This window comes from Trichomonas vaginalis, chromosome III (assembly GCF_026262505.1).
Source record: "Trichomonas vaginalis G3 chromosome III, whole genome shotgun sequence".
Taxonomy (NCBI): Eukaryota; Parabasalia; order Trichomonadida; family Trichomonadidae; genus Trichomonas; species Trichomonas vaginalis.
This window is the reverse complement of record NC_067205.1, coordinates 1,340,305-1,360,251: the sequence shown is the minus strand read 5'-3', so window position 1 is coordinate 1,360,251 and position 19,947 is coordinate 1,340,305. Positions and strand designations below refer to the sequence as shown.

The following is a 19,947-nucleotide window of genomic DNA, read 5'->3' as shown; positions in this document are numbered from 1 at the left end:
AAATCAAAATTAAAAGATGAAAATGAATTTTTAATTTTAATGAAATAATCAACTATGGCTGCAGGTATATTTAAGAAATTGTGGGATAAAGTAAAAAGAGGAGCGCATAAAGTTTGGGAAACAATGAAGAAAGGAGCAAATTGGATATTTAAGAATAAAGAAGCAATTAGTGACATTGCTGAATCAATAACGCCAAAAGCTGCCCCAATAAGAGAAATTTTAAATAAAGGAGAAAAAGTTTATCAAAGACTTCAACCGATACTAAGATAAAAATAATATTTATTTATTTTTCCACTATCTACCTCCTATTTTATTAAGTATTCCTTCAGCAATTCCACCAACTGCGTTACCTGCTTGTGCTCCCATCGCTGGATTACCTGCTTTAGTACCTAATACTCCACCTATGATAGTTCCTGCCGTTTTCGCTACTGGTGCCAAAAAGTTTGCAACGGGTTTAATAATCTTTTTATAAACCCAACCCGCAGCTTTCTTAATTCCATCCCATGATTTTTTAAAGAATCCTGCCGCCATTTCTGATTTAATATTAATTAAAAAATATATTTCATCACTTATATTCTAATTTTTATTTAATGATAAATGAAACCGATTTTAAAAATAAATGAAACAGAGGAGGGAGAAATAAATGAAAGTGAAAATGTTCAACAAAAAATAAACGTTGTTAAACCAATTACTGAAATAAAAATTTTTTCATCTGTTGAAGAATTTAATGACTATTATGCTAACAATAAAAAATTATTTGAAGAATTGACAACATGTAAATTGAATAAAATGTTTAAAGTTGATGGATTCAAAATTTCAAAAATAAAAGGAGTGGTTAGTTTGAAATCTATTCCACAATCAAGAATCACCTCATTAATGAAAATAGATGATTTAACAAAAAGAATAGAAGAGATTGAAGAAAGAATAAATCAAATAATTGATATCATAAATTCAAATAATCATTAATTTCTTAAAGTTCTATGTTGAACTCATCAAATTCTTTTTAAAGTTTATTTTTAAAAAAATTTTTTTATTTCATTATGGTAGTGAATCTTTTACTCGTATATGAGGTCTTTGATTATGACTCCATTGATTCCATTCAGGATTTAAACAATGTTTAATTAATCGCGGAATATCTGACATCATCTATATATAGCTTCTTTTATAAAAGATGAAAAATAAATTATTTTAAAATTAATGTTAATTTTTTAATGCGTTTAGTATGGGCTGAGTGTAAATGTCTTACAATTTTGAAAATTTTTTAAATCTTGATTTATTCAAAAACGTAAGAATAAAAACCGTAAGAATCATACATTTTTTACTTCATATGTTAAAAAAAATGATACAAAATCGCTCGATATTGTATGAATTCTTACGTTTACAAAAAAAGTCACACAACCCTTCCTATCCTACTACTATTAATATCGATAAGAATACGTTTACCTACTATCACAACATATCGATAAACAAGAGTAGAGTGATTTTTATCATCGAAACTTTTTAAAAGCTGTAAGCTGGAAGGAAAAATCTTGTTTTTTCTGAGTTAGTTGTAGAACTATTGATGCACGAGTTATCATTGTGATGTAGAAGGATGTCAATGTACTGACTGAAGGATATGAAGTGAATTGAATTTCATTGCATTTCAATTTGATCAAAATTTGTTGAAATGATATGAATGTGTCAACATCTGTATCACTCCTTCCCTATTCTTTCGAGAACGAAGCTAGCTCAGCTTTCGCTGAGCGAATTGACACTTTTGATGTCCTAAACGTACATGCTCTCAAATTTATCGAAAAAAATTATACCACCTAAACCAGTATATTCTTATTTTAAATATGATATTATCCTTAGAATCCACACTAGAATATATTTAAATCAACTTTTAAAAAAGTTCGAATCCTGCGCGTCTCACTTTTTAAATTTTCGAAAAGGAAAATTATATTCTCCTAAAATGAAAACAATTTTCCGAATTGACATCCTTATGGTGAGTTAACATACGCAACAGTTTTGAAAAAAGTTCCATATTCTTATCAAAATGTTACAATTTTCAAACAAATTTCAAGAAATACTCTCAAAAAAGCATTCAAAGAAATCGGTGGTACACCAAAAATTAAAAGTGGTCCTCCACAAGAGGAATTAACTCCAGAATTAATTTTGAAGGTTCAGAATTCTTATGAAAATTACAAATGTGGGGTTCAAAAATTGTATTGGACTCTCAATATGAATCCAAAACAATTTCAAATCAGTTACAATGCAGTTATTAAGGCAGCAAAATTTCTGGGAATTTACAAAGAAAAAGATAAAAGTAATCCAAAAGCATATTATGTGGATTATGAAGCAATTCTTCCAAATACAATCTGGCATGTGGATATTCATTTTTTGAAAGAACCAGAAACTTTACCGGTTTATGGAATAATTGATGACAAAAGTCGTTATTTGTTAGCATTGAAATTGCTTCGTAACAAAAGTTCAACAGAAACTTCAAAAGTGGCAATTGCAACAGTTCAAAAATATGGAGCACCTTTCTGTTTCTGGTCAGATAACGGTAAAGAAAATGAGGGAGAGTTCACAAAATTTTTGAGTACTTATGACATTCAAATCAGAAAATCAGCTCCATACATGCCACGTCAAAATGGCAAAATTGAACGCCTCTGGCCATCACTGGACAAAAATGCTCCAAAGTCTTCAGAATTTGAGAGCATCAATCAGGAATTGGAAGAATTCAGGCAAAAATACAATGACATGCCACATGGCGCTCATCCAAAAATTGGAGTTCGACCATACACTCCAAGAGAGGTTTACAACAAATTTAAGAAATGGACCAAGGATGATAAACCGCTCTGGAAAAAATGTGTTAATAAGCAGTGGGAAGTTGAAGAGATTCCAAACTATTGAAATATTCTATATTTTTTCAAAAATTCTCATTCAAATTTGAATTTGGTTTTCAAAATTATGAATAAACATTATTTTTATTAAACTTGATTTTTAGCTCTGAAGAATCAAAAGAATTTAGCGAGAAAGAATATGCAGCTCACATAGGGGTAGATAAAGATATATCTCGAAAAAAATTGAATTTATTGTAAAGAATGAAGAAGTTCATTTTAAGATTGAGTTGATTTTCAACCAAAACGAGAGAGCATGCAGGCAAATGAAATTCGAAAAGTGAAAGGAATGACATATGCAAAAGAAAAGATTCAAATAACGCAAGCGAAATATAGATCAGTTAAAATCAGAATAAAATTTCGATCTTTTCTACAGGGAACTAAAGGCTATGAGGCACTAATATATAATCAGTGCCTCATAGCCTTTAGTTCCCTACTAAAAGTGAGAAAACTTGTTCGCAATGTGAAATGATTGCGAACAAGTTTTCTCACTTCAGCGAGGGAATTGTTCCTTATGATGCATACATTATAAATATATACATCATAAGGAACAATTCCCTCTAGATAGCTGGGAAACTTTCTCTAAATAACTTATCATTTGGAGAAAGTTTCCCAGCTATCTACTGGGAACTAAAGGCGATGAGGCACTAATATATAATCAGTGCCTCATAGCCTTTAGTTTGTTATTAAAAACGAGAAAACTTGTTCGAAATGATAAACAATTTCGAACAAGTTTTCTCGTTTTAAGGAGGGAATTGTTCCTTATGATGCATACATTATAAATATATACATCATAAGGAACAATTCCCTCTAGATAGCTAGGAAACCCTAAATTAACTATTAATCTTTGAGATATTTTTTTATTGAGGTTAAGGGTGCCCTATAACGATAATGTAAACATCACAAAATTAACCTTATTAGAACTCGAATGAATGGATTATCCAGATTCTAGTTCTCAATATAATAGCCTTAAAAGTGCTTTTCTGAGGGTGGTTTATCGTCTATAGGGCACCCTTAATACGTTTTTCTAAATAATTAAAATGTAAAATTTTGATTGTGACCTCATCTCTAATATTTTGGCTCATTAATATATTTGAATCATGATCTTTGAGAAGAGTTCTCAAAAATATTCACAAAAGCTATTTTTCCGTGAAATTTAAAAATCCTGTTTATCATATATTACCGAATTCAATTCCCTACATATTTCAAAATATTCTATGAACATTTCAATTTTTGAAAAAAACATATTTTTCCAAATATATTTATTATCATATTTCTAATAATATTTCCTAAAGTGTCACTTTTTACTTACTCGACGATTATTTCCCTCTCAAAAAATTCAATAGCTTACATTTTGACAGAACTTAATATGTAACACAATCAAATAAATAACCTATACTGACATTATTTTTTATGGAATTAAACCAAATTAAATGTCAATCAAATCGAAAGCGAAAATAACATCGATGGTTCAGTATTGTAATCATACAAATTAATGTGAATTCCAACATATTGTTTAATTCTAGCTGAAGATAACCCGAAACGCCTGAAAATTTTTTCGCAATAATTGCTGGCTTATTGATCAAAATGTTTATTCGTAAAAAATATAAATGAATATATCTATCAATGCTATTTCTCGGCTTGTCTTTACCCCAGAACCTTATTGATGTTTGAACATCATTGGTAAGTGGTAAATAATGAAACTGAGTTAAATAAGATACAAAATCTGTTTAAACAAAACAAATAATGTGGATTACAAACAAAATAAACAAAAATACTTAAATTACTTGTGATTAAGTAAGAAAAAGATGTCAAGACATCTTGGAAGCTCATCAATCTTTGCTTCAGGAATAGGAGATTGAGGAGCCGAGACTACTTCAGAGTGGACAGCAAATCTTGGATCAAGAGAACTAATTACAAATGATGTTTTGCTATAGCCAACAAATATTGGCTCACCGGATGGCATTCTAACAGCAGTTACTGTTTCAACTGGCTTATCAGAAAATGAAGATAGCTGCCTTCCAACTAAATGGCAAGCCTCAGTAACTGTATCGACATCATAACCATTTCTTCTGACCATTTCAATTGCTGCTTTGAATGGATTACTGTGTAAACAATTTTCGACGTAGTCAGATTTAGTTTCTACTGATATGAAAGACTCCAAATATGGCTGGAGTTGCTGATAATGTTTTGAAATAAATACATATAATGGATAGGAAGTTTTGCAAACTCTGTGAACTTTGAGATGAGTTATCGGTTGGATTACTTTGAGTAAATTGATGATAACTGATATATTAATATCTCTTGCATATTTATTTCTCCATGCCTTACCAACATCTGGACCAATATTGTATTGATTGAAAAATGAAATCGCACTTTGCAATTCTTTCAGTCTTGATGTTGTTTTTGGCTTGTTAAATAATGAATCAAGGTATAAGCGATGGTTTTGTGAAAGTGAATCTATTGGGATGCCGTAGATTGATGTTGACATTTGATAAAAATGATCTGAATCTTTTCCCAAAAAAATTTGATTCTCAAAAATTGAGCAAGTTTTTAAGACAATTTTCACCGAGAAAATGAAAAAATTGTTAGATATCATAAGACATGCAGAAAAAAACATTTGTCGCGGTACACTCAAAAAGTTAATTTCAAATATTAATCAAAAGACCGAACTTTTGTTAGTGGAATTGAAAACATTAATTGAAAAATTTTATCAGTGGGGGAATTGTTTTTATCTTATTATATTCTAACTTGTAAACAACTTTTATTTTTCATAAATTTTATTTTGAAAATCATTGATTTTTATCAAAATATGATTTAATTTCAGCTAGACGAATTCTTGTATTTTGGATTAAAATACGGTAAAAAACTTCCAACATTCCGATAATATTACGATCACTTTTTTCCAAGAAAAACCGGGAATTCAATTTTTTTCTCCGATTGAACTCATTACAATGCGATAGTGGAATTTTAACCTTTCTAACTCTTTCACCGAAGCAATTATGATGTATTATTATTTTACATTCACTTTTTGTAAAGGACAAATTACTAACGAAATTGAAAAACAATCCAAAATTTTTTCGAACAAAGCTTTGATATCGAAAATTAAAAAATACATTTGTTTATTTGCTTATATTAAGTCATTTTAGTGATTATGCATGCATCTGTCCTTTGTATCGCAATTTAATATTTTATTCAACTTTTTTATAGCGGCGATACGTAAGGAATTCGATTTTTTTCATATATACATGACTTTCTCAAAAACTCATAATTATAAATTCATATCATATTTGATTTCAATTTTTCAAACCCGATTTATAACTTTTTTCCTGGATTCAATTGCACAGTTTACATATGCAATGCATTTGTGTGCCTAAAACTCGACATAAATCTAAATTTCTGAATATTTTTAATATATTGAGTAAGGCCGGGCGTATTTCAATAATATGTTCTCCAAGTACAAGTGATCAACATTTTCATATTCCGTAAAACAATTTAATAATCAAGCATTTTCCTCAGAATAAAATATCATTTTTATCAAACTTTTTCAAAAAGTTCTTAGTCTGAATGATGAATCGTAATATTGCTTTAATGCTATAAATTAAGATTATTTTACTACTGAAATGAAAAATAAGTGAATAAATAAATTTGAAAAGAAATACAAACAAATTTTAGTATAAAAATGATTAATCACTACAAAATATACTTATTAGTACCTTCATTTCAAGAAAGTTAATACAAAATCTCTAAGATGTGTCCTTGTTGGTTCGTAATTACATTTAAATTGCCTTCATATATTAAACCTTCTTTAATCCATTGTCCAAGAAGGTTACTTGTTGTAATATTTGTCTGATATACATGATAATAGGTATCAATGCACCTATTGCTGAGACTTGTACGGATAGTATCATAAACATAACTGGACACGTTCTTTTGTAGATCACTTGACCAAAATGGAACAATTTTAAGTGGAATTGCATTAAAATTGAAGCATTTAAGTTGATATTGTATGGATTCTGTGAAATACAGATTTTCTATGAAGGGTGGAAAATAGGCCACTATAAAATCTTTCCATAATTCTATTCCAGGTGATTGAACTTGAATTCCGAGACTTTGAGCTTTTAATTCAATATATGTTAGTACATAAGGGAGATTCAAATCGACAGTTGAAATCCATCTCAGTGCTTCTGGAATGTAAACTTCAATAAAGCTGAATTTTTTCAGTTGATATGATTCTAATAAATCAAAAATATGATTTACAAATGATTCCTTAACATATGTTGATCGAGATCCTGGTCTGTATGTAGATGAATCGTAAACATCATAAGTTAAATTTGAAAAATTATTCGGAATTAAGCTAAACTTTTTCATATAAGCGAATTCATAAAAACTATCTTGTGTTATCTTATATAGTTCGATTAGTTCTGGAAGACCACTTGTTATATCAGATATTTTTGTTTCTTTCGGCTGAGAATTATAATTAGATGCAGTTCCTTTAACAAAGTTCACTTTTTGCATCGGATCACTATATCCGTCAAGAATTGAAACTAGTCTTTGAGAACATTTTTGGGCAATATTAAGAAATTGATGATCTCCGGTTAGCTTGTATACACCGATAAATGAGGCAATATATCTTTGCCAGAATGACCTTATATTTACATCTTGAAATTGACTACAGTCCAGATTTTTTTTGACATAATTTGCAAGAGTCTGAAATTCGTTAATTCTACCTGCAATCAATAGAGTTTCAAGAGATTCAACAGCAAGTAATCCCATTCCAGAGTAGTTCAAGCATTCATTAGTATTTATTCTTATTGCATCGCCATAAATACAATGTTCAGTAATCAATTTGTAAGATTTGGAAACTATATCTACTAAACTTTGAAACATAGGTTGAGATCGATCGATGTTTTGTATGTCAAAGAGATTTGAATCATCAATCACTGTATTTTCATGATTTCCGCTATTCAACCATAGTCCAACAGCTATAAAGGAAATTGCTGTAAAAATGAATAGAATAATCTTATATTTATTGATGAAAAGATGTATTTTTCTAAGCTTTCTTTTCATCAATTTTTTTTGATGATTTTGTTTCTTTTCTTTACTATTCATGGTCATTCATTTATGAAAGACAAAATCAATCAACAGAAAATCCTATTCGGCCAGATTCCATCATTTGGTAACATGCTTTCGCAAGCTATTTCACATGAAAATATAAAATTTAATAATATTGATTTTTCAAATGAAAATTTACTTAATGAGCGTGTTTTCCTAAGCGAGAAAAGAGCAAGACCAGCTCAAGATGAGGAAGATGACGACGATGAAGATGTTGATACGTCAAAAAAGACAAAAGATGAAGAAACAGTTGCTTCAAGAACTCATGACAAAGATGTTGTATCTACCCAGGAATCTTCAAATTCAACTTCCACAAAAACAACAAAATCAAAATCGAAAAAACAAAAACAAAAAGATGTTGAATCATCGAAATCTGCACCAGAAACAGAACAAATTAAAACTGCCAATGATACTCAAGAACCAAAAAAGAAAACAAAAAAGAAATCTAAAAAACGTGCTGAAAAAGAAGAAGTAGAAGTTGAAAAACCAAAGTCAAAATCAAAATCTTCATCAAGTGATGATATTAGCTTTGAATCAGACGAAACTGAACATAAATTTGTTCCAAATGGAAACATTCCTAAGATTGGATATCCTGGCTTTGTTCCAGTTCTGATAGGATTCTTATCACTGATAATTCTTATATATACAATCATAGCCAAACCAAAATTAGATTTACCATTAATGCAGAATGCTGAGAGCTTAATTGATGGACCAGATGATCCATTAGTAGAAGGTGTTGAAACTAATGATACTCATGAGGAAGAAAATGTGGAACTTAATTCATTGAAACCACTCAATCCAGAATAGAGATATATAATTTATTGTTTTATAAAATGTTTTAGATGTATTTTTATATGACCTTCATTTTGTTCTCATATCTGATTATTTACATATTTTATTTTCTACTCGGCAAAAATTTTATAGCAAACAAGGCATCAATGAGGCTTCGTTCGCCAAGAGGTTATTATTTCCTGCAACTGCTTACTCAACTTATCTACAATTTCATCAAGCCACTTATCTTCAGAAAATCTATAGTATGCCCATATGGCAAAACTCTTTATGTTAGTGCAAAGGTTCTACTAATATGTGCCAATTTCCATAAATTCTTCACTTCATGGGAAAATTGAGAAAATTTGTCATAAAATTTCAAATCATATTTCAATTCCTACATAATATTATTCAGCAGCTTTAAATAGCTAACTTAATTTGGGAAAAATGATGTGAATTTGACCGATAGGTAAAGAATTTAAAAAGTGACAGAATTTGTGAGATGACCTATCGAATTCATGATCGTCAGATTTGTATTCAATTTTTAATAAAATATCGAGCGGAATTTTACAACCGCATTTTTTGATAGATGTCGCTTAAAAATATCGCAGTCTTAACATCCGGCGGTGATAACGCAGGCCTTAATGCAGCTGTTCGTGCGATCACACGTGTTGGAATTGCAAGAAACGTAAATGTTTATGGCGTTTTAAGAGGATATCGTGGACTTGTCGAAGGACAAATTTTCGAATTAAATTCGCGCGCAGTTTCTGGTAAGATGGGACTTGGTGGCACATTCATTGGTACAGCTCGTCTTCCAGAATGGAAAGATCCAAAAGTTCGCCGTGAAGCTATTCGTAACATGAACCGTCACGATATTGGCGGTCTCATCGTCATCGGTGGTAATGGCTCCCTCTCTGGTGCTTCCTTGTTAGCAAAGGATGGTTTTCCAGTCATTGGTATGCCAGGCTCAATTGATGACGATGTTATGGGCACAGAAGTCTGCGTTGGTGTCGATACAGCTCTCAACATTATTATTGAGGCTATTGATCGCATTAGAGATTGCGCTTCTTCAATTCAACGTGCATTCGTTATTGAAGTTATGGGTCGTGATTCAGGCGCTCTTGCTTTAATGTCAGCTGCTGCTACGGGCGCTGAAGTTTGCCTTGTTCCAGAAATCCCATCACCACCAATGGAGAAAATTGCAGATGCAATCACAAACGCTTACACAAAGGGCAAACCATACGCTATCATTGTTGTCGCTGAAGGCTGGAAGCCAGGTATCAACAAACTTGTCGAATTCTTGAATTCAAAGCAAGATGAAACAGGTTTCGATGTTCGTACAACAGTTCTCGGCTACACACAGCGTGGTGGATCACCATCTTACATCGACAGATATTACGGCACTGCTATGGGCGCTTTCGCTGTTGATTCCCTTCTTGCTGGCGAAACAAACAAATTCGTCGCTGTTCAGAACGGAAAACCCTGCCTTCAACCACTCGATACTCTTGTTGGCAAACTTAAGCCACTCAACAAGAATCTTCTCGACTTATACAACAAACTTGATAACTAAACTGCTTTTTTTGAATTACCCCATCAAATACATAACACTTTTTATTTCTTTTGTATCTTAACTTATAATAATTTTATCAAATTTTATTATTAAAGATTTGGGACAAATATTAGCTATATTTTAGATACACATTGCTAGGGAACATAGACATTCTTTACTCATAGTGATTTGTCAATAATATTGAAGAATATAATTTTTTTAATGAGGTAACATAGAATTTCTATCTTAAACCCATGAATCCATAGTTAAAACAATGATTTTGACCTAATATTACTCTTTAAATAATGTATATATCTATAGAATCCATTAAATTAAACATATTTCAATTTCCTTATTACAAACACTTATAACATAGTTATACTTATCTTCTATATATTCAAAATTGAAAAAAAATTGATTAATGAATTTTTGATTTTCAATATATCTTAGAAAACAAAACAAAATTTATTCACAAAACAAGTTTAAAAACTTATGGATGTATGGTCTCACCCTTCTGATATATACTGGACTTCTTCGTTGAAGGTAGAAGCAAATATGAGACAATAGTGATAAAAGCAATGAGAGCAATTGATTTAATCAGAGGCATTGTATCATCTGACTCATCAACATCAAGAACTACAAGCTTTCTTTTCTCAGGTCTAATTATTTGCAACGAAATCTGAGGTTCTACTAAAACAGGGTTCTGAATTTTAATATTTTCAGTGCTATTATATGCTTCAAGTGTAAGATTATCTTCTAAAAACGAGTTATCAACAATAATATTTCCTTCTGAAACACTTAATAGTTCTCCTTTGGAATTGTTCTTGAAATAGCACATATAAAATGTGGCATTATTGTAGAATGTCTGTATAAGTGGTGAAAGGTTGTTTTTGCAAACATTATAAAGAAAATTCGAATTCGAACATGAAAAAGTGTTTCCATCTAAATAGAATACAGCTACTGAATATGCACGGCATTTCAAGTAATTGGAAAATTTGATTCCGACAGTACATTTCTTGAAAATTGCAGCTCCACCGATTGCTTCACATTCGCAACCGTAATGATACTGATTTTCTATATTTAATGTAGAATCAATAGCGTGAATTGCTCCTGCTTTATTAATTGCAGAACATCTTGTAATATTCGAGGTTAAAAAGTCAGAGCTACAGTTTATTATGGCAACAGCTCCTCCATTATTTGCTTGGTTATTTGAAAATATACAATCTTTTACAAGAAATTGGATTTTTTGAGCAAATAAAGCTCCATCTTTGTCTGTAATAATGTAATCGAATAAAGTGTTCTTAACAATATTAGTATTATTACCAACTATTAATCTTTTGGATACTTTTGACATCCCTTCTGAAGCCAAAAAAATATTTTGATTTAATTTTTGAAAAGTGCATGAATTAATTTGAATATTCTGAATAACTGAGTGAATTCTAATCGATCCTGATTGACTAAATTGAGAATCGGCAATTTTGAAATGTTCATATTTTGGAAACACGTCATTATGCTTGTTTTCGCCATTGATTTCATTAGGAATACTAGATTTATGAATTGAACTATGGTAATAAGCCCTAAATTGCAATAATATCATATGATGTAACATTGAAAATAAAAAATCTGTCACATTTTGCCTCATTTCTGACAAAATCATCTTCATTCATTGATTTGGAACTACATTAGAGGAATTAATGAGTATCTGGACAATGTAGGTAATGTTTATGTGTATCATTCTTCAATTTGACATTATTTTGGTTCTCAGTCAGTTATTTTTCACATTCATTCATATTTTAGAGCATTTTCAATGAACAGTCTTTCAATCATTCATGAAAATATCCTTCGTTTCAAGTTTATTCATGCCTTTATCTAAGAAATTGCAAAAGTATCTTTTTGGCAAATATATTAGCCCTTATGAAAGAAATAGTAGTGTTGTTATATGTAAAAACTATTTATTCATATTAAATTAAATGGAGTTAAAGACAAAATAAAAATATTTAGAGAATATGCTGTTTGGCGACAAGATGGTTTATATTCCTTGAGTTGAATCCATAAATCTGCAAAATAAACATAGTGATGCAGTGATTGATAAATAAGACCAGGAATATGAGAACCATATGAACGATCATATGTGCCAATGCTAAAATAATAATGAGGGTTTATACCTGTAAAGTCTAAACAGTTATATTTATCAGATTTTGCTAAACCAGTAAATTTTTCCCATATATCTCCTGAAATTTTAGTGTATTGTCTTGGTTCATTAGAAAGGAGTGATGTATTTTGGCGCCATATTTGATATGAGTTCATCTGTTTATATTCAAGGAGAAGAGTGAGATAACTTGTTGATTTTAAAACAGCATCGTAGTCGTACAAGCCTATAATGGAATATCTCGAATCATCTTCTGTATTATTACATGTATTACTCTTTGTAAAGAATTTGTAGCTTGTAGAATTATGATGCATTAACAAAATCCAGTTTGAACCATATGCAAACTTGGTTTTCTGCAAACCAATCGAAAATATTCCATCTTCAGAATAGTCAACACTGTTATTATGATAGTGCGAAATTTAGTGTTGAATATCCAATGAAATCAATTTGACAGAATTCTCAATTTTTTTTTGAAAAATTGCTAAACTATCAATTGTGGTAACATGAATGGAATATTCTAAAATTTCCATCCAGAAATCTGATAACAATTGAGAGTCAAATACATTTTTACAAACTTTCATATTGATTATGGGTTTCCAGGATTGGAAACCAGAATTCTGACATATAAACTATATTACAGTACCTTTAATGACACATGCTTGAATCCACGATGAATATTCTGATAAGATTTTGAAATTATAAAAATATTGTACTCTGAAAGGGTTTGCATATTTTCTTTATAATTCAACAAAAAGTGCAAAGGAACGTGTTACACAGATTAAAGATTCCTTTATTTTTGAATATCCATGTGATTCTAATACAACATGTGAGCCATATGCTATCCAATTCCAAAAAGGTCGATATCGTATTGAACTCTGGGGTGCCTCTGGTGGCAACGGACGTTTTGGAAATGAAATTGAATTAATGCCCAACTCAGGTGGAAATGGTTCATATGTTGCAGGTAATATTTACTTGAAAGAGCCATACAAGTTTTATTTATATCTAGGTGCCAAAGGGGAAGATCAATATAAAGTCGATGATTATATCAATCCATCTCCCGGCGGTTGGAATTTTGGAGGATTTGGAGGAGTCGATAAATGTGATATTTATCCAGGTAATCCAACCCCTCCAGAAAGCGGTGCTGGTGGAGGTGGTGCTGTTGATCTAAGAATAGATTATATTGACATAAATTCTCCCAATCTTGACCACGAATTGCTGAGGAAATCGTTGATGAGTCGAATTATTGTTGCAGGTTCTGGAGGGGGTGCTGTTTCTGATGGAAAATCTATCGGATTTCCAGGAGGAAATCTTAATGCTTTAAACAATCGTGAAAACATGTTTGGTGGCACTCAAACCAAAGGTGAGCTAGGGATAGGAATGAATGGAACAATCACAGACAAAAATCAAGGAGGCCCAGGCGGTTGTGGTAGTGGATATAGAGGCTGCTATAACACATTCACAAATGATATGACTGTGCAATGGTCCTTCCAGGTTGGAGGGTCAGGAGGAAGTTCGTATATTAGTGGACATCCTGGTTGCATTAGTCCTCAGTATCCTTCGGATACAATTGCAAATCTGACTACACCATTCCATGAGTCTAATTTCTATTTCTCGAACACCATCATGAAGAATGGCAATGAATCAATGCCAGATTCATATAGCACAAACAATATCGTTGGCCACATTGGCCATGGCGTTTGTCGCATTACCTTTTTATTCAATCCTTATTGTCAAACTCAATTTGTTTGCTATCTAAGTACTATTTCTTTCTTTTTGAATTCTCTATTTATCTTTCTCGTTTCAAATTAAAATAATATATTTATAAAAGATAATTTATCATATCTCATTTTATAAATTAGAATATAATCTATTTTTCATAATCATTAGCAATATTTTTGAAAAATGTATATTTACTCATATAAGAATGAAGAGAGTGAAATACAAAATATGAAAATTAAAATTATTTAATAGTTGGCATGATGGTTTATATATCTTGAGTTGAATCCATAAATCTGCAAAATAAACATAGTGATAAGCAGATTGATAAATTGGACCAGGAATATGAGAACCATATGAACGATCAAAAGTGCCAATACTAAAATAATAATATGGGTTTGAACCTGTGAAATCTAAACAGTTAAAATCATACGATCTAGCTAGACCAGTAAAGTTAGTCCATGAATCCCCTAAAATTTTAGTGTATTGTCTTGGTTCATTAGAAAGGAGTGATGTATTTTGGCGCCATATTTGATATGAATTCGTCTGTTTATATTCAAGGAGAAGAGTGATAAAATTTGATGATTTTAAAACAGAATCGAAGTCGTACAAGCCTACAATGGAATATTTTGAATCATTTTCTGTACTGTTGCATGCATCAGACTCTGAAAAGAAGTTGTAGTTTGTAGAGTTATGATGCATAAGCAAAATCCAGTTTGATCCATATGCAAATTTGGTTTTCTGCAAGCCAATCGAATATATTCCATCGTGTGAATAGTCAACGCTGTCGTTGTGATAGGAGGTTGCTTCAACTATAACAATAGAATTATAAAATCCGAAATAAACTATTCAAATGTCTTGATTTTAATTTTGAAAGAATATCACACGACTTTCCAACTATTGTTAGCATGATTTCGTTTTCAAAAAATTGAATTTCAATTGAAAATCTATGAGCCTTATTCCATTTATGCAAGTACTGTTTCCCCAATTTCGAAGTCCAGCACTCTTGGTCTTGACATATGATATAAGTCAAGATTCATGTGATATGTTCTAACCAAAATGAACTGAATTTATTTTAATTTTGTAATATATTGATAAGGCGACTTTGAAAGGGTTTGCATATTTTCTTTATAATTCAACAAAAAGTGCAAAGGAACGTGTTACACAGATTAAAGATTCCTTTATTTTTGAATATCCATGTGATTCTAATACAACATGTGAGCCATATGCTATCCAATTCCAAAAAGGTCGATATCGTATTGAACTCTGGGGTGCCTCCGGTGGAAATGGTCGAATTACTAATCAACCTAATATTCGATTAAATTCTGGAGGAAAAGGTTCATATGTTTCTGGCAATATTGTCATGGATGAGCCTTATAAGTTTTATTTGTATCTAGGAGCTAAAGGCGAAGACCAGTATAAAACTGATGAATATTCAAATCCCGCTCCCGGCGGTTGGAATTTTGGAGGTTTTGGTGGGGTTGATCAAAGTGATTATTCCCCAACAGAACCAACCCCTCCAGAAAGCGGTGCCGGAGGGGGAGGTGCTGTAGATCTTCGAATAGATTATATTGACATCAATTCTCCTGATCTTGATGATGATTTGTTGACAAAATCATTGATGAGTCGCATTATTGTTGCAGGTTCTGGAGGTGGCGCTGTTTCAGATAAAAACATAAATGGATACCCAGGAGGGACTCTTAAGGCCTCGAACAATGGAGAACACATGTTTGGAGGCACTCAAACCGATGGAATATTAGGAAAAGGAATGAATGGTTCTATCACGAACAACAATCAAGGAGGCCAAGGAGATTGCGGCAGCGGATATAGAGGCTGCTACCATACATTCACAAGCGATATGACTCAAGCTTGGTCATTCGAGTACGGAGGATCAGGAGGAAGTTCGTATATAAGTGGACATCCTGGTTGTATAAGTCCACAACATCCTTCTGATACAATTGAAAATCAAACAACGCCGTTCCATGAATCTAATTTCTACTTCACGAACACTATCATGAAAGGTGGCAACGAAAACATGCCAGATCCATACAGCACAAACAATATCGTTGGCCACATTGGTCATGGTGTTTGTCGCATTACCTTCTTATTCAATCCTATTTGCCAAACTCACGTTACTTGTTATCAACGAACTGTTTCAATCTTTTTAACTTCTGTATTTATATTTATAGGGTCAGAATAAAAAATGATATCTTTCACGAATGATATTCAGATTTCATATCAAATCTTATGATTTGAAAAATATACAACATGAGGTAGTCTTTATATATTACACACAATTTAGGCACATGCTCTAGGGTATATTTAAATATAAAGTCAATCAAGGTGGTTTAGATGTTTTCATTTTCCAGGCAAGAAACTTAGAAAATGTGGCGTTATTAATTAATTTGAACTCTATTGCCCTATAACATTAAGTTTTTATTATCAACAGTGTTTAAATATCTCATGAAATCAATCAGAATTTGTTTTTCTCAACAAATGAAATCATAAAAGTGACAATGTTTAAAATTCGCCAAAGTAGATCTTTATGCTCCTGTGGAGGTGCAAATAAACGCAAGGTTTTCATAGTATTTATCCTCCCAATTTTAATAGCTGTTGCAGTTGGATCTTTATTCTATTTGAATTTTTATACAAATACAAAACCTGTCAAAGTCGAAGAAGAGAAAGAAACTTTCGATTGGAGTGATGTAGATTGGGAAAAATCAACAATTAAGCCACCCCCAATGCCAGAAAGGCATCCAATTCATATTTTTGGTGAACCAATTGCTCCTGTTAAAGATTCATACTTGTTTGACCCAAGACCAATTACTACTCTTTATGCTTCCGTTGATAATGTTACTTTCGATACTTACGGTTACTACATAAAAGGTGGAGTTCGTTATCCAACTCAGCATCCATGGCTTGTTCCTCAATTTGAAATAGAAGAAGATGAAAAGATCGCTTATCAAGTTGATCAAGCAATTGGGCTTTATATTCCAAGTAATTTCAACAAAATGGATATAATTCTCAAATATATTCATCCTTTATTAGCTTTGCCACATGATATCCGTTCCAAGGTTCCGATATTTACAAACAGTCCAGATCCAATTATTCCAACTCTTTTGGGTTATTTGGATATCCAAACGAAATTAACAGTTATGGAAGGTGCTGTACACGCTAAAACAATGTACATCATCGACTATCCAGAAGAAGATGGCTTTGCATACAACGAATACTTCGCTTACATGGAATTGTTAAAACCACGTTATCAAAAGGTTACTAACTCGCATATTACACTTTCTAAAGAGTTCGATACCAGATTGAACGATAAGCAGCGAACAATTGACGTTATTACAAAGAATGATACAAGAATTGTCGTTGATTCAACGCCAAGCAACCCTCTCGAGAAGATGGAATGGTACTGGACACATCCATATTTCATTACATTCGGAAATTCAGACATTATCATGGCCGCTTTCATGAGACCAAATTCTCATCTGATTTTATACACAAATAAGCTTGATTTCATCTTCGGAGCTCGTTACGCACACTTAGCTGGAGCAAGAGTTACAGTCATCGTATCGCCAGACCATAAACTTACCGCTTCAAAGAGAAAAATCGTTCGTGACATTATTAACTTCGAAATTCCTGAAAAAGAGAAAACCCACAACGACGACCAGGAAGAACTACAACAGCTCCCTGCATTCGATTTCACTGATGAGTCTCACGAAAAAGAATTAACGGAATGGGAGAACAAACTCATAGAAACAGCACCTGCAGCTGGCCCAGTTGATCCTGCTCAACGTGAACGTGAAGAAATAACTCCAGAACCAGTCGATGAATGAAAATAACTTTTATATTTTTTTATTTCTTTTAGAATAGTTTTATGCTTAATACATGCGATTCCATGATAAATAACCTTCAGTTATAAACATATTGTATTTTCTCATTTTAAAATTTTTGTATTTTTCTTTTTTATTTCTTGAACATTTGGACGAAATGTATTATTAGAAATTGATTCGCATGTAGCCAAACCAAATACTTTTTCTATCTTTTAGAAATTTTGCTCATATCTCATATGAAATGTTATTCAATCAGGCTTATAATAGAATTACAGCAATAAACGTACAATACAATTCTTAAAAATATCATTTTTGCTACCAATTAATCAATGAAACTCATATTTAAATTGCATAAAAAATTATATTGAGGGAAATCTTTAGTTAAAACTCAAAAAAACTTTAAGACATCTTCCACAAAATTTAGTACAAAAAGTAAAATTTAAAACATAAAAGCTTTATGAGAAATTTTTAACATTTATAAAATAAATATCTACTGCTTTGCACTTGAAGCATTGAGACGTTCTAATGTGCGCTCAAATTTATCTAAGAATGGATCTTCAAAGTTATCTATTTTATTTGCAGCTTTTGTAAGGTTATTTGCTACATCAACAAGCTGATGGAGTTGGTTACAACGTGATTCAAAGTAACTATCCATCATTGAGACAAATGTATCTGTAAATTGTGGAACATAATTTGAATTATACTGAGAAAATTCTTCTTTTTGTTTTGTAGCTTGCTCACGAAGTGATGCAGCTTCTTCTCTAAGCTTTCTTTCATTTTCGGCCGGATCTCCAACAAATTTCGCCATAATCGGATTTGGTTTGGCCTCTGCTTTAGCTTCAGCCTTCGTTGCTGCATTTTCTGCACTTTCTAAATCTTGTTGCTTCTTCTTTTTCTCGGCAAATAATGCATTAAAAGTTTCGAAATTTTTATAAAATTCGTCGGTCATTTCATGAAAATCTTGGTAAATCTTTGAATATGTCTTACCCTGATTCTGAATATCTTTCAGTGGATCCCTCAAACTCTCCGGCTGAGCTGGAATAAAATTATCATAATCTTGGCCAAAAGCAGATCCTGTTGAAAGCGAGATTTTCTCTTCTTTATTTCTATTATCTGTCAAGTTCAAGTAGGCGAGATGGTATTCTGGGAAAGATCTCAACTTTGCAACAACTTCCATAATTTTTTTTTGGGAAAAAAAATTTGAACTTCTATGACATGGATCGGATAAGTTTAACAATGCTATTAAATTGCAAAATTAGCATGTGCAAATAATCAAAAAGCGCATGATAAAGGAAAATCGGATTTTAGATAAGCTAACTCATCATAAAAGTGACACTTTGATGTTACAATTTTTGATAGTATTCAGACTATCGACAATCATCAATGAACAACATGAAAATATGATAGACTCACACTTAGAAATAAACCATGAGTCTCCTCTTCCAACAGCTGTTCCAACTTCATATGATGAAACAGAAAATAAGTTCGTTCGTATTTTCGGAATATCATACAGAGCTTTTATTCAGATAATGATATATGGTAGCTTTGGTTTTATCGCTATCGCATCAATAATATTAATAATTTACGCTTGTCAAAAGGGGATTGAGCCAGAAGTAGATCCATTTCTTGAAGATCAAAAAGATGATGACCCACTCATAGAAGGACCACTTTAATGCCGAAAAACACAAATATTAACAACAATTTTTCATATTATCAACAAGTTCCAATCTATGACTGTAATGCATCTTTGTTGATATCCAAATAGAAGTTTTGCATGAATTTCACATACAATTTTTTTAAAAAAAATTCAAAAAAGGAATTTTATTTTTTTTAATATTAACCATGAAACTAGTTTCTAGGGTTTTAGCTATATTATATTCTATTTCTTGTTTTGTTTATATGAACGTAAAAATTATTTTTAAATTTCTT

General features: G+C 31.5%; 10 protein-coding genes across 10 annotated transcripts, besides 5 other annotated features; 6 read left to right on the top strand and 4 right to left on the bottom strand.

The window, feature by feature from the left end:
* Positions 1-54: 54 nt before the first annotated feature.
* On the top strand, positions 55-270 carry TVAGG3_0619900 (uncharacterized protein; the record flags this gene model as incomplete). Its single annotated transcript, XM_001307573.1, has 1 exon — positions 55-270. The coding sequence occupies one exon, from the start codon at positions 55-57 to the stop codon at positions 268-270; it is 216 nt and encodes a 71-aa protein (XP_001307574.1).
* A 1,712-nt stretch (positions 271-1,982) lies between these two features.
* Positions 1,983-2,818: a mobile genetic element.
* A 452-nt stretch (positions 2,819-3,270) lies between these two features.
* Positions 3,271-3,462: a mobile genetic element.
* A 161-nt stretch (positions 3,463-3,623) lies between these two features.
* Positions 3,624-3,709: a mobile genetic element.
* A 47-nt stretch (positions 3,710-3,756) lies between these two features.
* Positions 3,757-3,896: a mobile genetic element.
* A 322-nt stretch (positions 3,897-4,218) lies between these two features.
* Positions 4,219-4,259: a mobile genetic element.
* A 182-nt stretch (positions 4,260-4,441) lies between these two features.
* TVAGG3_0619840 (uncharacterized protein) lies at positions 4,442-5,426 on the bottom strand (the record flags this gene model as incomplete). Its single annotated transcript, XM_001307574.1, has 1 exon — positions 4,666-5,373. One exon carries the CDS (start codon positions 5,371-5,373, stop codon positions 4,666-4,668), a length of 708 nt encoding a protein of 235 aa, XP_001307575.1.
* A 2,548-nt stretch (positions 5,427-7,974) lies between these two features.
* On the top strand, positions 7,975-8,805 carry TVAGG3_0619830 (phosphoinositide 3-kinase gamma adapter protein p101 subunit family; the record flags this gene model as incomplete). Its single annotated transcript, XM_001307575.1, has 1 exon — positions 8,007-8,804. One exon carries the CDS (start codon positions 8,007-8,009, stop codon positions 8,802-8,804), a length of 798 nt encoding a protein of 265 aa, XP_001307576.1.
* A 520-nt stretch (positions 8,806-9,325) lies between these two features.
* Positions 9,326-10,378, top strand: TVAGG3_0619820 (6-phosphofructokinase protein; the record flags this gene model as incomplete). Its single annotated transcript, XM_001307576.2, has 1 exon — positions 9,355-10,335. The coding sequence occupies one exon, from the start codon at positions 9,355-9,357 to the stop codon at positions 10,333-10,335; it is 981 nt and encodes a 326-aa protein (XP_001307577.1).
* A 424-nt stretch (positions 10,379-10,802) lies between these two features.
* TVAGG3_0619810 (pectin lyase-like family) lies at positions 10,803-11,933 on the bottom strand (the record flags this gene model as incomplete). The annotated part of the gene is made up of 1 exon (XM_001307577.1): positions 10,805-11,668. One exon carries the CDS (start codon positions 11,666-11,668, stop codon positions 10,805-10,807), a length of 864 nt encoding a protein of 287 aa, XP_001307578.1.
* A 117-nt stretch (positions 11,934-12,050) lies between these two features.
* TVAGG3_0619800 (uncharacterized protein) lies at positions 12,051-12,940 on the bottom strand (the record flags this gene model as incomplete). The annotated part of the gene is made up of 1 exon (XM_001307578.1): positions 12,271-12,777. The coding sequence occupies one exon, from the start codon at positions 12,775-12,777 to the stop codon at positions 12,271-12,273; it is 507 nt and encodes a 168-aa protein (XP_001307579.1).
* A 120-nt stretch (positions 12,941-13,060) lies between these two features.
* Positions 13,061-14,272, top strand: TVAGG3_0619790 (glycine-rich protein family; the record flags this gene model as incomplete). Its single annotated transcript, XM_001307579.1, has 1 exon — positions 13,388-14,272. The coding sequence occupies one exon, from the start codon at positions 13,388-13,390 to the stop codon at positions 14,270-14,272; it is 885 nt and encodes a 294-aa protein (XP_001307580.1).
* Positions 14,273-14,359: 87 nt separating this feature from the next.
* TVAGG3_0619780 (glycine-rich protein family) lies at positions 14,360-16,432 on the top strand (the record flags this gene model as incomplete). Its single annotated transcript, XM_001307580.1, has 1 exon — positions 15,543-16,379. The coding sequence occupies one exon, from the start codon at positions 15,543-15,545 to the stop codon at positions 16,377-16,379; it is 837 nt and encodes a 278-aa protein (XP_001307581.1).
* A 56-nt stretch (positions 16,433-16,488) lies between these two features.
* On the top strand, positions 16,489-18,123 carry TVAGG3_0619770 (uncharacterized protein; the record flags this gene model as incomplete). Its single annotated transcript, XM_001307581.1, has 1 exon — positions 16,696-18,021. One exon carries the CDS (start codon positions 16,696-16,698, stop codon positions 18,019-18,021), a length of 1,326 nt encoding a protein of 441 aa, XP_001307582.1.
* A 366-nt stretch (positions 18,124-18,489) lies between these two features.
* TVAGG3_0619760 (arfaptin homology (AH) domain/bar domain domain-containing protein) lies at positions 18,490-19,206 on the bottom strand (the record flags this gene model as incomplete). The annotated part of the gene is made up of 1 exon (XM_001307582.1): positions 18,509-19,195. The coding sequence occupies one exon, from the start codon at positions 19,193-19,195 to the stop codon at positions 18,509-18,511; it is 687 nt and encodes a 228-aa protein (XP_001307583.1).
* Between the last annotated feature and the right edge of the window lie 741 nt (positions 19,207-19,947).